At 37.0% G+C, this 19,924-nt stretch overlaps 1 protein-coding gene across 4 annotated transcripts in view; it reads right to left on the bottom strand.

Annotated features, from left to right (window-relative positions):
• LOC138707912 (KN motif and ankyrin repeat domain-containing protein 1-like) overlaps window positions 1–19,924 on the bottom strand; it is a 437,992-nt gene that overhangs the window by 270,393 nt on the left and 147,675 nt on the right. For all 4 annotated transcript variants that reach the window (XM_069837957.1, XM_069837958.1, XM_069837956.1 and 1 more), the window contains exons 3-4: window positions 17,274–17,536; window positions 2,667–2,844 (exon numbers count right to left, since the gene is read on the bottom strand). In XM_069837957.1, coding sequence (XP_069694058.1) covers window positions 2,667–2,844; window positions 17,274–17,536 — 441 coding nt within the window. The remainder of the gene's footprint in view (window positions 1–2,666; window positions 2,845–17,273; window positions 17,537–19,924) is intronic.

The following is a 19,924-nucleotide window of genomic DNA, read 5'->3' as shown; positions in this document are numbered from 1 at the left end:
TTAATCTAAACTTATGTACGCTAAATTTAAAACACTTGAGCTTATTCCTAGAAGGAATGCTTAAAAGAATAACCTAAGCAAAATTGTCATGTAGTATGACAAGAAGTCCTAGCAAATATACTGAAGAAAATGTTAATATTCCTAGGTTCTTTCAAATGCGACCTGCAAGATTGCCTATAAAATGAACGAGTATGATTCGGATGATTTTATTAAATTGTTTTCCCAGTCTCTACACGTTACAAAATTATTTACTATGCCATAAGATATAGAATGAAAGTAGGCCCCTATATGTAGTAAACAACCTTTACCTCCAAGCTTGTAACGTGGGTGAAACATGACAAAACACCCTTTCAGTTTTTTTGTTACAGTAAAGTATAATTATTATCGAAATGTGAACGTGAGGCCAACAGCCGGCTGGTCTGTCTGAGCCTTTCAAGGGCTGTGGCACCACAGATAATTATTAGTGTATAATTGAGCACCCACGTACAATAATGGGGTAAGTAGTTACGAAATATATTCATACTTACCCCATTATTGCACGTGGGTGCTCAATTATGTTCTTTCATGTCCTTCCAGTCAAAATACTAACAACAATACGACCTACCCCAGAGTTTTGCGTTATTTTGGATGCGAGTGTCGAAATACAATTTTAATATTTGATTGCTATTACTAGGTTTGAAACGGAATTGTAGCGGTTTTATCCGTATTTAGTTTAACTTTATTACTAGTGAACCATTTATTTGATTAATCGTTTGTCTTCGAAATAGGCCTACTTCTTATAAGCTACAGCTCATCGTCTTCTTGTATAAGCAGTAAGGACAGAAGGAGCAGAAATAAAGGATGCCGGTGACGAAATACAGTTTTAATATTGTATTGTATTTGTTTTTCACTGGGTCTGAAACGGAATTGTATTGGTTTTATCCGTATTTAGTTTAAGTACATTACCAGTGAACCATTTATTTTGTTTATGCCGGGCGTTGTTACACATTTATGCATGAAAAAAATGCTGCTAATTAACAAAACTATGGACTTAACTACATAAAATTTACATGAAATATGATATATCAGTTGTCTTTTTCCTTTTGACATTGCAGTTATATGCAGCACACACAATAGGCATGTTTTTTCTTCGTTTTTTTTGTACTCCTTACCTCCGTTAAACAACATTGTAAGCAGACGAATTTTTACAAAGGTGGGCGCTTAGCTCAGATCTGCCGTGTTTCGCGGTGGCACCGCAAAGAGCGCTGTACAGGACAACATGGCCACTCTATAGTCTTCTCTTTCTATCTCGTTGGTTTAAACAGTACGCTCTATGAATAAGCAGTCGTCCGCACACACAAAATCCCCCACTCCGAGATCTCAGAAAGAAGCTCGCGCATGTTAGTGCCACGAATTTGCGATCGGGCTCTAGCTTACTGCTTCTTATATGCGCGCGCATCGATCTACACGACTACCGGAACGCAGTATATTATATATAATATATTTTGTATTAGGAAAGAATGTTGATACTATGAAGTAATGAGGATGAAAACGAAATGTTGATTTAAAGTCATTATTTAATGAAATAATGAAATGTTTTAAAAAATCACAACAAGGATGATTCGAACATACATGCTCTTTGCTCTCTAGCGATCAGCACTCCGTACTTCACCACTGAGCTATCGCAACATGTTGTATTATCAATGAGTTCATACCTTCAGGCTAACTAAATGTCAAAGAGTAGATTTTAGTCTACTCTGAACCAGGCTCACGGACGAGTAGGTCTTAGAAGAAATCTGAGCTGAAGTGTCTGGCCATTTCTTGTCTTAGGATGTACTAAAGGGTAAGGGGTGCAATGTAATATGCCCTGTCGTGCAGCAGGGAGAGGAAGAGAGCATACCCGCCAGCAGCCAATGTGCAGTCTCTTATCCTCGGGTAAGAGACGCTAGCCCGAGTGTATTCTGTGCTGATGACCGCTGGTATATAGCATCAACCTATTTAAGACAGTTTGTACTTTGGATTCCATTTAGTTTTGTTATTAGAGCGTGCGCTGATAGTTTTTCGGAGTATGTTTTCTTGTTAATGGAACATTTGAGGGAAAAAAGTACACAGCGCGGAATTCAGGTATTCATAGGAATAATCCATTTTCTCTGTTGTCTTCACAAGGTCATGTATTTGATTCAACTAACATTAGTCGGCGTTCCGCGCCGTGGCGTCACGGTCTAAGGCATCTCGCCTAGGACTCGGGTTACGGATTGGGCGCTGGTTGGAGTCCTAACGAGGGAAGAAACTTTCTCATGAAATTTCTGGCAGTGTTTGGGACCGGTGCCCACCCAGCATCGTGATGCACTTGGGGAGCTACAATAGGTAGCGAAAATCCGGTTTCGCAAACCAGCTTTAACGGGGCTAAGAGGATCATCGTGCTAACCACACGATACCTGCATTCTGGTTGGATGATCGTCCACCTCTGCTTCGACATGTGGACGTGAGGCCAGCAGCCGGCTGGTCGGTCTTGGCCCTGCAAAGGGCTGTAGCGCCACAGATTTACTTTTAATATTAGTAGGCTCAGCGTTAGTCCCAGAATAGAAGTAAAAACACTGACACTGATTGAAACCTGTTGCCACTTTGTCAGGCTCCAAAATAGTTTTGTAGATACAGTATGTATGTACTCAATGAGAGAAACTTACCACTTTCATAACGTCCTTGACTTTCGGAGATCATCGTGTTGGCGAGGGGCTTGGGTTGCGATCTCTGCAGAGTTTCTTCGAAGTCTAGAACTGCTTCATGCAGAGCGTCACGAACCATCGCGTTCGTGCATGCGGCATCTGGTAGCGCCGGCGAGGAAGAGAGTTCCTCCTGAGGGATCTAAAAAGAAAATACACATGTACAGCATATTATAGTACATACATTTCAACTTCCTATATCCTTGCTTCTTAGAAAAGCTACTTAGAAATGCACTATAATTCTGACACGCAGGTAGCTAGTGGAGACAAGTGTAACTAAAGTATTGTCACTGAAAAATCATAAAGTATGCGCCCGGAAATCTATAGTCCTAGCTGGCGCATTTGGATGGAAATGGAGAGAAGCGAATGGGCGGAGTCTAACAGTGCGGGAGTGTGTTGCGGGCAGCATCGGCGCAAGGTCGCTAAGGGATAAGATGCGCATGGAAGAAAGTGACATCATCGCTCGCTGAATCGAAGTAATTGCCTTTCCCGCCTGAGCGGCATTTGGCCCAGCCATCTGCACTCACAACTTGCACACAGGCCTGGTTTCGTATCTTTGGTCAACAGATTCCAGACACGGAGCACAGTGTGTCATTTGCGCGATCTAGCTGGACAAAAATCAATTTTCGACTTTCTGATTTCGGCACAAATGAGTAGGCCTACTAACTTGTGGTTTTGACTGTACAGCGAATATTGGGGTCAGTGGGGGTTCGTGCCTAGAATGACAAGAGGTTCACCACTTTTATGATATTACATAGTTTTCCAACGATTTAAACAATATCTCATTTCTGAAAAAAAAAATCTACAGTTCTTTAAAGTAGATAATTGCCTTAAAATGAGCATGATGATGATGATGATGATGATGATGATGATGATGATGATGATGAATTATCTTGAAAGAACATAGCGATTTTTCCTTACGTTATCATTCTGCCTTTCAATATTCTGCCTGAAAGCTGAGATAAGCTGTTGCCTAATTTCTGTTCTTCCAAGGACTGATAAATCTAGGGAAGCATTTTTAAGCCACGTTTCCACTATTGCAACTGGGCAGGAATAATGAGAGACAAACAACAGTTGCCAGTTAAAACTGCAGATACTCTTGCGCAAATCTCGTTTCTATTTGCGCACATAGGTATTCGTTTTAGATAAGCAAATATCACAAAGGAAGGGATGAAGCTAGAATCATGATTAAGGAAGTGAGATGGCCGAAAATTCGCTTTTTTAAATTACGCGGATGTCAAGATCAGATTTTGAAATGAAAATTACAATTGATTGGACCAGAAAGATTTTCTTGTTGCTGTCCAACCACAACGGAAGCGAGGAAAAAGACCTTCATTTTGGATGAACAAATATCACAAAGGAAGGGAAGAAACTAGAATCATGATTTAGGAAGTGAAGCTGGCCGAAAAATAAATTTTTATAAATTTACCCGGATGTCAAGACCAGATTTTGAAATGGTATTACAGTTGATTGGACCAGAAACTAGTTTTTTTAAGCAGTTTCAACAGCTATCAGACTGGCCATATTTTTAAGTTTTCTAGCCGCTGATGACAGATTTCCAAATTTAAGATTCGCTCTCAAATTGATCAAGTTTTCAGTTCCTACTATTTCACGCTATAAAATTAATTTTCCCGACGATTCACAGTGTGCAATAACGCAAATCTAGCTGGACAAAATTCATAACTTCTCTGTATTCCAACGGATTGTTATGAAACTTCGTACAGACCTTATAGATAGCACATATTCTTTTTGTACAAACTCTGACTACGATTGTGTAAAAGGAACTTCCCCATTATACGGAGTGGTTTTAGACAAAAATAGTAACTTCTCTCCTATCTAATAGATATTTATGAAAAATTGTATGGAAATTACAGTTAGGATATATTTTATGTATAAACTATATTTACAGTTTCAATAGAGTAAGTACCCCTTGAGGGGGTTCATTTACTCCAGATTAACTTCTCTCCTACATAACAGATTTTATGAAACTTTGTACAGGAGTAACAGGTAGCATATAATTTTTGTGTGCAAATTCTGATTACATCTGTATGCTACCTGTAGGCCTAGGAGTTGTACAAAGTTGAATAAAAATATATTATATAGGAGCGAAGTTGTTAATTTTGTCTAAATGCACCACTATAAAGAGGCAATTCCTCTTATAAAACATAATCAGACTTCGTATGCATATATATATATATATATATATATATATATATATATATATATATATATATATCCACCTGAAACTTCTGCATAAAGTTTCATAAAAATCTGTTACATAGGAGAGAATTTATTAATTTTGTTTAAATGCATCCTTAAAAGGAGTAGTTCCACTCATGGAATCGTAAATATAGTTTGTGAACAAAAAATATATGCTACCTGTAACTTCTGTACAATGTATCATAAAAATCTCTTAGATAGGAGAGAAGTTATTAATTCTGTCTAAATGCACCCACTATAAAGGGGTAGTTTTTCTTGTGCAAACATAATCAGGGTTTGTACGCAAATCATATGTGCCACCTGTAAGTCATGTACAAAGTTTCATAACAATGCGTTAGACTGCAGAGAAGTTATTAATTTTGTCCAGCTAATGATTTGCGTTCTGATTCACTGTGCGTTTGTTAAGGTTAGATAAAAATATGTTCAATGTATTTTTAAACTGATATTCCATATCATGTGAATAATACTGTAGGCCTAAAACACTCTCACAGTGATTAAAAACGTCCTTAATCAATGATTCTTAAGCCAAACATGGAAGAGTTACAGTACGCCCCATCACTGAAAAAAATTAATTACTGATAAATGCGCAAGAACGCGCAAAATGTAAAACAAGGATTCAACACTCTAAATAATGCTGAATTAAATGGTAAAATAATTGTTGTAACCGGATGTGACCGGCTATACTAGAAGTCGCATTATATTTGGGGAACTTTAAAAACATAAGTTTTTCAATTGTAATATTTAAACCCTACTGTAAGAAGGAAAATACTTTATAAACTTGTAATTGAAGTTAGATTAGTAAGAACGTACAGTTACCCTTAAAAGGAATGAGACGACTCTTGGTCGCCGGAAGTTAAAGTTCTACAGCGCGGTTCACTCGATATCGAAGTAACGATACGTAACATGACAAATACAGCAAGAATTGTTACGAGGACCACAACAAGGACAAGGACCAAATAAGAATCACGAAGAAGACAGCCATTTAAGGCCACGATTTCACAACATAGCTCGGGTCACAAACTATCATTGCTTCTCTGTACCGAATGGCAAATGCCTGCTATGGGATCTACATTCTAGACTGGTATTGTCACTGTCTTGTCTCGGTAGCTCATATAGTAGCGTGTCGGTTCCACTGTATAACCGAAACGTCTCGTGTTCGATCCCAAATAAAACTTTTTTTTATTGAGGTGTAATTAATTTCTTCAGAGTTCCTAGATTGTCTAATTTGTCGAAAAATATGAATAATTTATGCCCAATTTCTGGGTCTTACAAGTGGGCTGAACATCGTCAAAAAAAATAAATCGTACTTGGAAGTTAAGAGCATTCTTCCTCAAACAAAAATCATAAGAAACAAAAAGAGACCTGTCAACTTAAAATCTTGTCCACATGCCATCAGCTTCTATTACAGCTATAAGTCGGTCCGGCATGGATGTCATGAGATTGTGGAATAAATTCTAATCCCCGGCGAGATCTTCCCAAGTTTCAACAACTTGATCCCACAATTCGTCTCGATTTCGAGGGCGTCGGTAAGCATAGGTGGCTATCCTTCTCTTTTTCAATTCCGACCATAAATTTTCGATAACATTCAAATCAGGTGACTTCGGAGGCCAATTAATGATTTCGATCTCGGGTCTACTTTGAAACCATCTTTGAATGCTTGCGGCATAGTGCACGGGATGGTTATCCTGTTGGAACAGCAATGTTCCTTCGGGAAAACGTTCTAGGGGCGGAAGGAAGGAATATATTTTCCAGAATGTGCTCGTAAGTTCCCGCATTAAACCGGCCATCGATGCGTTCTATAACGCCAGGTCCATCGTAAGACATCCACCCCAACACGATATCACAGTCTACTATATACAGTCACGAAGCTTGAATTTTGAGAGTGCTAGAAGCAATAGACTGTGACGGTACTATTTTGCATTGCATTAATGAGGCGATATTAGCGATCCTAGTGGTGAGCAACTATCTAATGTTTGCATATTTACTACGTATTGAGCTTCGCGACTGTATATACTAGACTGTGACGATATGCTAAAGCGCCCCGATCTTTCACGTCGGTGCACATAGCGCTGATCATGTCGGAGACCATCCTCACGATAGACACGGACAGGACCTTCGTAATCACTCGAGATGGTTGTTTCGTCGGAGAAAATTACATTTCTCCAATCGAAATCCACTCGATTGGTAGCGAAGGCAAGACTGTCGACAGCTTGTGCTCCCCCAATATTTCCATTTGCGCAGCCCTCCGGCTCCTAATACCACGGTTCCTCAACCTGCTGATCACAGTCTGTGAAGAACCGGGAAAGTTAGATGCTGCTCTTATTTCGTTAGCAGTCCGAAAGGGGTCCTGTCGAACTGCCTCGAATAAGAGAGCATCCTCTTCCAATGAAGAAATCCGGGGACGCCCAGGAATAGGGCGATTTTCGACCTCCCCTGAATTTTGGTAACGATGAACCTACCTCTCGGCTGTACTTCCAGGAACACCGACCAAACGGCCAGCAGATCTAGCCCCATATCCAGCCTCAACTAGAGCTATAACTTGCTGTCTCATGTCACGTCGGTTCGCCATTAAGATGAGAAATGAGGGATGATGATAATACTTTAGTGTAGACAATGACTATTTAACGTGATATAGAATTACTGAAATAAGGGTCATCTTGCACAGTAACAGTTAGTAAATCAACTCTAACTTAAATATTTAAATAACAGGATATAACAGGAAGTTCAATTGTTGCGAAGCTAATCAAATTAAATCTAATTACATTAAGTGAACAAACCCAAAGTTATGACACCACATTGCTACAGCTACATTGTAGGTTATTAACTTAAGCATTGAATAGGTCCGTGCTTATGCGTTGGACGATAAAACCAAACATCGAATAGTTCGAATCTTGCCGAGGTATGTAACTTCTTGCTTTTTATAATGTAAATCAGACTTCTAACTACATTCATATTTCTTACATTATTTATTAATATTTATAGCCAACATTGAATTTTTAAAGAAAAGACTTTAGAAATCTCATATGGAATTTGTGATCTGTAGTGACATAAACATAGATTATCTCTCGGAACTTTTCCGTAAAAGTAAATTAAATTCACTCCTTGAAACTGGAAACCTTAGTCGTAGAGTCATTTTCCCACCTGCATACAAGCTGAAGTAGCACAGCCATTGATAAAAGTTTTGTACACAGAATTAGACTGACAGAACCTATTCGACAGGACCTATAATCAATGGCTTGTCTGAACATGATAAACAAATCCTAAGTGTTTCCAATGTCTCTGAACAATTTCAAAATATTAATTTAAAAACTAAAAAAAGGGTCGTAAATGCTGTAGCCTATCTAGTGATTATTTACATTTATGTCTACAAAATGAATCTTGGAAAAACGTATATGTTACTGGAACTACTGATATTAAGAGTAAATGTATTGTATTTTTCACTTCATTTCAGAATCACTTCAGTGGATGTTCTCCACTCAAAGTTGTGAAGAAATTCAAAAGTAAAAACATGTAGATAATGCAGGGAATTAAAAATATCATGTATTAAAAAGAAGAATCTATATGTAATGAGTTGCAATGTAACTATCCTCATATTCTTAAATACTACAAGAAGTACAGTGTAATTTATCAAAATTTATGAAAGAGGGAAATAGAATATATTTGAATAGAAAAGCACAAAATCCAGATAATGCAATTAAAGCTATTCGGAATATTATTAAAGTTAAACTTGTAGATATCCTAAGAAAGAAAATATTTTTTCATTAAAACAATTGATTATAAAGTAGAGGATCCCAAATCTATCGCAGATTCTTTTAACGTCTTATAGTATATAGTACATAAATATTATTGACAACTTAAACATTCAAGGTTTTGCAAAAGATACTGCAATTAGTTACTTAACACATGCATTTAATAGTTAGTATTTATATATGTAATTAATAACTGCAACAGTGCTTATTCATTCAATCATAACATGAATGAAATTGAATGCACATTAAATTAAACATTATTGAAAACACGTAGATAAAATAGTTAAAATCAACTGAAGGGGTGAGAATGAAATAATCCAAAGCCACATTTTTAACAAAAATTGTTTTGTGCGAGTGCATTTATTACACATATGGGAAAGCTACTAATAAAATATTGTAATAATTACTCAACAAATGACATAGCCTAAGGACTCTAAACCTTTGTAAACGTTTGTCTGTGTGGCTTAGGAATATTTTTTCAATTTCATTTTAATTATTAGTTTTTTAATATATATATATATATATATATATATATATATATATATATATATATGCATTTACATTGTATGTGTGTGTGTGTATAAATGCATTCATTAGATTAACGTTTATAATATTATAACTTGTAATTTCTGTGATCATTAACACTTAATCTGAGGATTTTCTAAAACTCTATTTCAACGTTATTTAGAAAAAAAACGTTGATATAGACTAAGAATCGAACTCGCTCTCTTCTACACAACACGCAGAGATCTTAGCGTCTGAGCTATTACAACGACACGAAAGCTTTACTTTCTGTGCGGAGTGTCGATCTAGTCATGAAGGTCCATTGTCGATTTAACTACACGATTTACGTATACATTTATCTTTTATTTACGTAATATTATCATATTTTTTGCAGGTTTTGAAGTGAATTCCGGAACGATGCTATTAACAAACCAAATAGCTTGAATCTAAGTAACTCAATATTCGTTATCTTGTGTATCAGTGCTCTGGTATCTGATCATGCGCAGTGTTTTACATCTGAGACTTAGGAATATTCAATTGTCTCATTCCTTTTCAGGGAAACTGTACCTATTTGAACAAATTCCATGCTTCAGAACACAATAAATCACTAACAAATGGCTCTTTTGCACCCCACATAGTAAGCCTGTCACTCTACGACTGAACCGGAGCTAGAAGTGTTAGGAAGAACTCAAAGTTTATACCCTTCTAAATATATTTTTCCGCTGATAAAACAGTAAAAGCTATTACTCACAACATTCTTCAAATATTAAAGAATAAGAATTCATATTCACCTATGCATAACTAAACAAGTCAAAATTTGATTTTTGTCCACCTGGATCGGGAAAATTGCACACTGTGCGATTGTGAAGGCTCATGTAAAAGTAAGATTTTATAATGAGGCCTATTTGTGTTACTAATTTAATTTATCGATGAGAGATACCAATAAACGAAAATAAATATGCCAATTGAATATAAGTATTTTTTTTTCTGAAATCAAGCTCTTTTTTCCGAAGGAGCCCAGTAATTATCTGGTTTAAATTACGTATTAATGATTAATTATTGAACTATCGGTGCAGAGTATAATACGTAAAGGTAGGGCAAATAAACCATTACTTAATTATGGCTTTTCAGGAACCCGGAGGTTCATTGCCGCCCTCACATAAGCCCGCCATCTTTCCCTATCCTGACCAAGATTAATCCAATCTCTACCATCATATCCCACCTTCCTCAAATACATTTTAATATCCTCACATCTACATCTCGGCCTCTCGAAAGATCTTTTTCCCTCCCAACTATCACTGTATGCATTTCTGAATTCGTCCATACGTGCTACATGCCTTGCCTATCTCAAACGTCTGGATTTAATGTTCCCAATAAAATTATGTCGGGTGAAGAATACAATGCGTGCAGTTCTGCGTTGTGTGATCCTCTTAAATTCTCCTGTAACTTCATCCCTCTTAGCCCCAAATATTTTCCTAAGAACCTTATTCTCAAACACCCTTAATCTCTATCCCTCTCTCAAAGTGAGAGTCCAAGTTTCACAACCATAAAGAACAACCGGTAATATAACTGTTTTATAAATTATAACTTTCAGATTTTTTGACAGAAGACTAGATGACAAAAGCTTCTCAACCGAATAATAACACGCATTTCCCATATTTATTCTGCGTTTAATTTCCTCCCGAGTGTCATTTATACAGGGACATCACTTTATTTTTACCAACATTTTTAACATTAACCTGGCTATACTCGGAAACACTGTTGCCCCCTTCCATTACAGGAGTTTGATGTTACTAGCTATAGGAGGAGAGAAAAGTAGTGTATCCATTTATGTTATAGGGAAATACGATATTACGATTTTCAGTTTGATCATCACTTTTACGGAATTTTATGAAAATACAGTAGAGTAGTAACAATTAAAAAAAACTCAACTTTTCAGGCGGCTATGTTCGTTATGTAATGTCTACTTTATTTAGCATAATTAATTATTGGTGTTAACATACAATATAGAGAGTGCACTTAAACTGAGGGGGTCATAGGTAAAGGGCTGTAAGTGCACTTAAGTTACTTTTGAGAAAATGGGGTTTAAATATTTAAGCTTTCGTAAAATCGGTGAAATTTTTTATTTAAATTTTAATGTGTGACGCGATTAAAATATCCTTTTGCCACTAAAATATGTCACTAGCATTCCTTTGCTTTTAGCCACCTCAGTTCAAAATAAGCTAATCTGAATTTTTAAACAAGTTGCTGAAAATGGTTGCCGTTCATTACAATGCAGGCAGGCTTCAATTCTTTTATGCATATTGTTAAAAACATTTTGAAGCATATTCTCTGAAACTGAATTTATCGTTTCTCGAATATAATTTTTTAGTTCTTCTATTGTTGCCGAATGTTTAGTAAATACAGCTGTTTTACAGTACCCCACAAAAAATAATCCAAAGGACTTAAATCGGGCGACCTGGGTGGCCATAATCCTATGCTTGTTAATCTTGTGTCGTAGAATTCTTCCAAGAAGTTTATTGTACTGCCAGCAGTATGTGCAGTAGCACCATCTTGTTGGAAATATCCCTCTTACAGTTCATCATCATGGACTTCTTCAAATAATTTTTGCAACAAGTGTTCTCTGTATACAGTAGCATTTACAGTTTCATCGAAAAATATTGGTCCTATGATCCTTCTTCGTGACATGGCATCCCAGACTCCAATTTTTTCTGCGTGCAAGGATGTTTCAATAAATTCACACGGATTGTTTGTACTCCATATCCGGAAATTTTGACTGTTGACATACCCAGAGAGATGAAACCATGCTTCATCTGTATAAAAGATCAGGTTCAGGATTTCGTTTGTCATCTGTTGTTCGAACCAATGACAATATTTAAGTCTTGCTGTGAAGTCAGGAGGTTTAAGCTCCTGAACTACGGATACTTTGTATAGGAACATTCCTAGTTTCTTCCTGAGAATTTTGTGAGCACTTCCGTGAGAAACCCCAATTTCTACAGCTAGCTTCTTAAGCGACTTATTAGGACTTCTCTGCATCCTTTCTCTAGCATCTTCTACAGCGTCTTCTGTCACCTTTGTTGGCTGTCTTACACTTTTCTTTCTTTCTGTACACCCTGTTGCTCTAAATTTATCTACTAGATTAATTACATTTCTACGAAAATATTCCGTAATGGCATAATCAGGAAAACGTGAAGAAAACTGTTGTTCACATTCGATTATATTGTAATTCCAGTTTCCATCATCGTCCTTCATACCTACAAACAGTAAAACAAAACTCTTGTTCAAATAATGCTGTTAAGTACCGTGCCATATTACAGGGTACCGTACGTTCGGTAACTCCAATCTTAACTCTAATCTTCACTTCTGCTCAGAGTACACAGATAAAGTTATTCAGTCAAGCTACACACCGTACCTGTGCGAAAATAAGCTTCAATAATATAGGTTCTTTCTTCTATAGAAAACGCAACCATATTTCTGAAACACACTATACACTGTAGTGTTTACTTCACTGCTTGAAGACTTCGAATGCAACAGCGGCCGTAAGTTTGTGTATCTGACAGGAGCAAGGACATTAGTGAAGGGGTGGGAGTGAAGTACATTCAGAAATGCAGGTACAATAAAAATGCAAGTAAAATAAAGTGATGTCCCTGTATTTGTTACTGTTGCTCCAAGATATTTGAATTTTTCCACCTCTTCGAAAGCTAAATCTCCAATTTTTATAGTTCCATTTCGTACAATATTCTGGTCACGAGACATAATTATATACTTAGTCTTTTCGGGATTTACTTCCAAACCTATCGCTTTACTTGCTTCAACTAGAATTTCCGCGTTTTCCCTAATCGTTTGTGGATTTTCTCCTAGCATATTCACGTCATCCGCATAGACAAGAAGCTGATGTAACCCATTCAACTCCAAACCCTGTCTATTATCCTGAACTTTCCTAATGGCATATTCTAGAGCGAAGTTAAAAAGTAAAGGTGATAGTGCATCTCCCTGCTTTAGCCCGCAGTGAATTGGAAAAGCATCAGATACAAACTGGCCTATACGGACTCTGCTGTAAGTTTCACCAAGACACATTTTAATTAATCGAACTAGTTTCTTGGGAATACCAAATTCAATAAGAATATTAAATAAAACTTCTCTCTTAACCGAGTCATACGCCTTTTTGAAATCTACGAATAACTGATGTACTGTACCCTTATACTCCCATTTTTTCTCCAATATCTGTCGAATACAAAAAATTTTATCAATAGTCGATCTATTACGCCTAAAACCACACTGATGATCCCCAATAATTTATAATTTACAACATAGAATGAAAAACTCTTAACTCGACACTTTTACACAGGGGACAGAAAACCTCAATCTGAGGTTAGCTAAATGCCATCTGACATAATATTGCGAAATAAAATGAAGCAACATATCGTACCATCACAATATTTTAATTTTTTCCTGTCTACTGTAATGTTGTGAAACTGAGATGTGTGGTTTTTATTATTGGCCGACAAAATATTATTGCATATTTTATAGGCCACTGTAGTTACAAGTAAAAAGGAATAAATCCATTGTTAAAATATATATACACTGCAGACATACACCGGATCACATTTATTTTCAATTTATACAATGAAACGTCCTGGGAATCGAATAGTAAGTCAGCGTTTAGATGCTAATGTACTTGCAATAGCACAGTTTTGCTCAGTCGCTTGTTGATATAAACTGGTGCGGTACTAAGTGCAATGACACACCTCTCTATATTGTTTTCACGTGATAACATAAGCGATCAGCGGTTTATTTATAGACCGCAGCTGTTTCAGACCATATTGTTCATCATATTACATACATCTCTGTTTTCCTTGTGTGACGCAATAGTAGTAACCTTGACACTACTAAATCACAAACCAATAACAATATCAAGACAATATAACACTTAAAAGTAATTTTATTCTTTACACAGCGCAACATCGTTTTATACCTTACCAATGCAAACTAAGAAACCTTAGTGAATTCCAATTTTTGAAGTAAGATAAAGTGTTGGCAAATTTAGTTAACATGTTACATGATATATTTATAATGATCACTAATATTGAATTAAGGTGGTGCCAGTAAATAAAATGTAATGTATTCAAGTGTGCAAGAGTCTTCAAATAGACCACTGGGTTTTAATAGGTTTTGACACTTACTTACATTAACTAAAAGAGAGTTATTTGAATGAAGTTGATATCAATCATTAAATAGGCTGCAAGAAGCGATAGAGCGTATTGCTTTAGGCCTATATAATTCGATCCTCGTCATTCACTGAAGTGAACGTATTTTTCCAGGGTCCCCGCGTCCCCTTCAGCTTTTCCTTCAACTTCATAGGCCTAATCTTTCATGACATCATCAGAGATATTGTTGCAAGTTGCTGTAAGACTTTGAATGACGCTCGATGGGAATATCAAGATTGCTGCTTCTCTGTGAAACGTTTATGACCGTGCACCCCAGTGTGTTCTGACGTGAGACGGTAACGGCTTGTTGGCGAGACCAGCCGGTATACGCAAAAGTTCACGCTGCTCGTCAACACGTCCCGAGGGCATTCGGGGATGATCTATGACACCTGGTGATAGAAAAAGCTGTTTGGTAAGCCATCTCTTTGGCATAGCCTGGAATTTACTTTAACCCGTACGGATTCCACCCATTTCACTCTAAACTCCTAGAAGTTTATACAGAGTGAACCGTAAATGATGTTATTAATTTTAAGCCGTTATTCTTTGAGAAAGGAGAATGGCCTGAAGATTTTACGGAGACGGTGTTGCTTCCAATACCGAAGAAAAATAATGACAATAGATATAAGGAGTTCAGGACTATGAGCCTGATATCGCCCGGCGAAGATTCTCCTGCGAATACTGTATCAACGTTTATATTCTAAGATGGAAGGACAGTTGGAAGAAGAGCAGTTTGGCTTCAGAAATGGAAAAGTTACAAGGGATGCAATTGGACTACTACGAACAATCGGCGAAATATACCTAGAGAAGAATAAAGAAGTGTGTATAGTATTTGTGGACCTAGAAAAGGCTTTTTGCAAAATGGATTGGAACAAACTGCTGGACGTCCTGAAGAAAATAAATGTGGATTGGAAAGAGAAGAGGCTGTTTAGTAACCTACAGTAAATATGAAACGAGTCAAAGTCAGAATAGAAGAAGAAATATCCGAACGAAGTGAAATAGGGAGAGGAGTACGACAAGGATGCCCTTTATCATCTATCTTGTTCAAAATCTACTTGGAGTATTTAGTGAAGAACTGTTTTCAGAACATGGGAGAGGTAAAAGTAGGAGGAAGAAGAATAAAGTACACAAGATTTTCTGATGATATGACGTTAGCAGAAGAGGAGATGATACTAAGGGATATGCTACTGGAGGTAAACGACAACTGTGAGCAGTATGGAATGAAGATAAATGCAATCAAGACGAAGACCATGGTCATAGGAATAAAAGTAAAGAAGGTAAACTTACGAATTCTAAATGAGACAGTAGAGAAATTGAACAGCTTCAAATACTTGGGGTGTACTATAAGAAGTAACATGAGTTGCTGCCGGGAAGTCAAAAAGAGGACAGCAATGGCAAAGGAACCTTTTAATAGAAAAAGGAGCATCTTCTGCGGACCTCTGGAAAAGGAACTGAAGAAGAGACTAGTGAAGTGCTTTGTGTGGAGTGTAGCATTTTGGGGGGCAGAAACATGGTCATTACGATGAAGTGAAGAGAATAGAATAGATGATTTGAAATGTGGATATGGAGAAGAATGGAACGTGTGAAGTGGACAGACAGAATAAGGTATGAAGTCGTGTTGGAAAGAGTGGCTGAAGAAAGAATGATGCTGAAACTGATCAGAAAGAGAAAAATGAATTAGTTGGCTCACTGGCTGAGAAGAAACTGCCTAATGAAGGATGCACTGGAAGGAATGGTGAACGGGAGAAGAGTTCGGGGCAAAAGAAAATATCAGATAATAGATGACATTAAGATATGTGGCTCATATGCGGAGACTAAGAGGAAGGCAGAAAATAGGAGAGAGTGGAGAATGCTGGGTTTGCAGTGAAAGACCTGCCCATGGACAGAACACTTATGTATGTATGTATGTATGTATGTATGTATGTATGTATGTATGTATGTATGTATGTATTCTTTGAGATATTTCAAACAAAAAAGTTTAATACAATTTTGCTCGTTTTGCTTCCTTTTCGAGAAAAAAAATATTGGAAACCTTTCATAGCATATTTTGAGAAAGCTTCTGAATTAATTCGCAACATGTTCAGTCAATTTAAGAGAGCAGTGCATTGTGATAAACGATTGAAAGAATTTCAGTTTTGTCCTTTAAATATGAAGCAATTTGATCTAATCAAATGAAACTCTTCGTTCTGAAAAATAATTTAAACACGTTACACTTGTTCGTATCAAATTCTGCACATTTAAAGGACAAAACTAAGATTCTTTCAATCATTTATTATCATAATAGTCTGCTCTCTTAAATTGACTCAACATATTGGGAATTAAATCAATGGCTTCCCCCAAACACACCAGAGCACGGGGGTGCACGGTCATAAACGTTTCATATAAAACAGTTTTTTTCTCGGAAAAGAGCAAAAAAAGAGCATAATTATTGTATTAGACTTTGTTTGTTCGAAATATCTCAAAGAATAAGTCTCTGAAAGTAATGATATTGCTTACGGTTCATCTTGTATAATGGAGAAAATATTGTCCAATTCAGCTCTGGACATAAGAGAGGATGTGAAAGGGACGTATAAAACCCCGCCCATGTACTTTTCACTTACGCCGCCTTATAAAGAAAAGCAGAGTAAGACTCTGTGCATCAGTGGTGGACTTTAGGTGATCAGCGAGAGCCACAACTTCGTAAAATTATGATACTTGTATGATACATTCCGTCACTGACCTTCCTGTCTGCTCGTACCGCAACAAAACATTACTGTCTGAACCGGGGAAGGTGGAGTGGGGAGTTAAGAGTTGGTCTGAAGTAACTCAATCGCGTTATTAACGCCCAGGACTGATACAAATGCAGTAAAGCTTTGATTGCACCCACCGTATCACATTTTTTGGATTGTGCTTACCTGAGGAAGTTGCTGCTCCAAGTTCCATACGGATGGGCTTGTGAGTCCGAGGAGAACCTCCATGGACTGACGCTGTCGGCGACGCTCTCGACGACGCTGCTTGCTTAGCGACATTTCGCTGCCATGAGACAAGGCTTCACAATACTGCACGAAGTCCAAGTCGATGTGGTAGCCATACGGACAGCAGTTGCATGGCATGTAGCGTCCACGGTCCTTGCTCTTCCGTGGCGAAGCCATGTCGGAAGGAAGAATATGCAACGAGCCTGCAATTAAACAAGCCGTAATAAGTGTTCTGGTAGATTTATGAACATTTTTAAGTAATTAAAAGTGGATTTGTAATTATTTCAACTAAGATCGTTAGGAATAACTTTTCGGCATTACAAACCCTACTACTAACTGTTATATTCTTAGATTCCATGTTTGAAAAACTGTCTTAAAACTTAACAGTTCACAGTAAATACGCATAGAAGTCGGAATAAATTACATAAGAGTATAACAATGTTTTAAGGGACACGAGATGAGTTTTAAAATTTTTAAAATATAATTTTAATCCGCTTTATTTAATTTTAATAATTGTTTGTTAGATGTCCTATTAAGAAAAGTGTGTGTGCAAATTTTGAGCACAATCAGACTGATAGTTTCGAAGTTATTTTTTTTTCAATTATGCAAATCAGTGAAAATCAAAATGTTACATGCGCATTACATTTAAATACAGCAAGTTCATTTTTTTTTCATACAGACCCTGATGCATGGACAATATTTTAACGTTGAGAAATTCATATATATATGCTGGTTTAGTCACAAAACATTTTTGTATATCAGACATTCATTCATATTTTTTTATTTACATAATCTTTACATCCTAATTTTTAAGACACTTAATATATTATTTCATAGTTGTCCAAACCCCTATAGAACCAGAAGATATTGCACGTCAAGCATGCTCTGCTAAGGTCAATAACTTTCCATATAAAATAGGAAAAACGACCTTAAAGAATATGCGCTGCGGGTTGCTTACGCCACGGGTTACCTCGTACGAGTTACAATTGGATATCTATGTATTATCTCAACGTTATATCTCAGATAATCCATGTATGGACACGTACCAACATTTTCATTAAAGTTTATTAAAACTAAGCATGGAGCATTTTGAACATCAAAAACGTAGTTTCAAGAAAAGAACAAACTTATGAAAAGAGATAAAATACTGACATTTATGGAGCAGGCCTATATAAAAATCGCTCCTGGACGTCAAAGAAACAGTAGAGGCAACACATTTCTTACTATCAACTTCCTAAGTTCCGAAGGAAGATTTTCATACAAAAACCCGAAAACTGATTTTTTTTTTATAAAACTCAGTCTTAGTGCCTCTTAAGAAGTCATATCACGCGTAATGTTCTTGTTTAAAATACCGTTCATTCAATTTTATTCGTTTCGACAAATTCTCGCCGGTATTTCAACTTTTACTTACTATTATATTCAAGAAATAAAAAAAAATGTTTTAACCATTTGACATAAAATTCCTCATTGCGTTATGTCCAATCTCACGGTAGCACAGTCCTTTTAGTTTTCGTAAGGCTTCTTGAGCACAGTATTTATACCGTACAGTTCATGCATTAAGTTCAGACACTCTCCCACTCTTCCTACAGAGCTGCGCACGAGACCGGATGAGTCTACTTACGAATTATAGGGTTAGCCTTTGCCTTGAACTCGGTAGGCACACTCCCGACCTTCCCTTCTACTCCTACCCCCTCCACAGGAACTGCGCATCGCGAGTGTCTTGACAAAATGCATAAGCTGTATATAGCAAGCCATATAAAGTGCATGAGGGTTAAGTTGGCGTGATTTCTACTGTCCTTGTCTGCGGTCCTTGTCTATCGACTGTCAGCAGATGTAAGGGGGGAAAGGTTTTCTTTTGTAGAATTCTTGGAATTCCCTTCCCTCCTTCTCCCTTGGCCCTTCTAGAACACACTTTTGCAAACCCAATTAGTGGGTCTCTCAGTGGCGTCTTGGCGTTGTTCGAGTTCATTTATTCAGTAGTATTTTGTGAATAGTGAATAGTGAAGTAAGTGTGTGTCTCGTTGTGTCAATTTAATATAATATACATTAATTCACAATTTAAACAATTTTTTTTTTCGGAATTGCATGGTTTCCCTGTTATCTTAAACATTGTAATGAGTGTTGTGCTCTTGTTTTTAATAACCATGGTAGGCAATATGGGAAAACGCGGGAAAGCCTTGAAGTCGGACAGTATGAACATGGTTATTAATGTACACAAATTCTTTACTGAAGAATATGAGGCACTGAAATGCAGAAAGCAAACAATATCTGTGTCGAGTGTTATCGAAAGAACTGCTGCAGCGACAGGTATATCGTCTCGTAGTGTTAGCAGGATTTAAAAAAAAACAAAGGGAGGCGCTAGAAAGTGGAAGTGTTCTGCGAACTCCAGGAAAGAAACGCCCAAACAGGACCCCTCAGAAAACTGCAATTGACTCATTTTCTGCCGCCGCTATAAGACGAGTAATTTATTCTTTGTATCGGACTGATTTTTTGCCTAGTTTGAAGGATATAAATGACGCATTAATTAAGGAAAACTTATTCACGGAAGCATATGGAGTTTGAGAGAAATTGAATCGCTCCATGCAGAAAGG

Source organism: Periplaneta americana, chromosome 10 (assembly GCF_040183065.1).
Source record: "Periplaneta americana isolate PAMFEO1 chromosome 10, P.americana_PAMFEO1_priV1, whole genome shotgun sequence".
Lineage (NCBI taxonomy): Eukaryota > Metazoa > Arthropoda > Insecta > Blattodea > Blattidae > Periplaneta > Periplaneta americana.
This window is presented reverse-complemented; position numbering and strand designations above follow the sequence as displayed.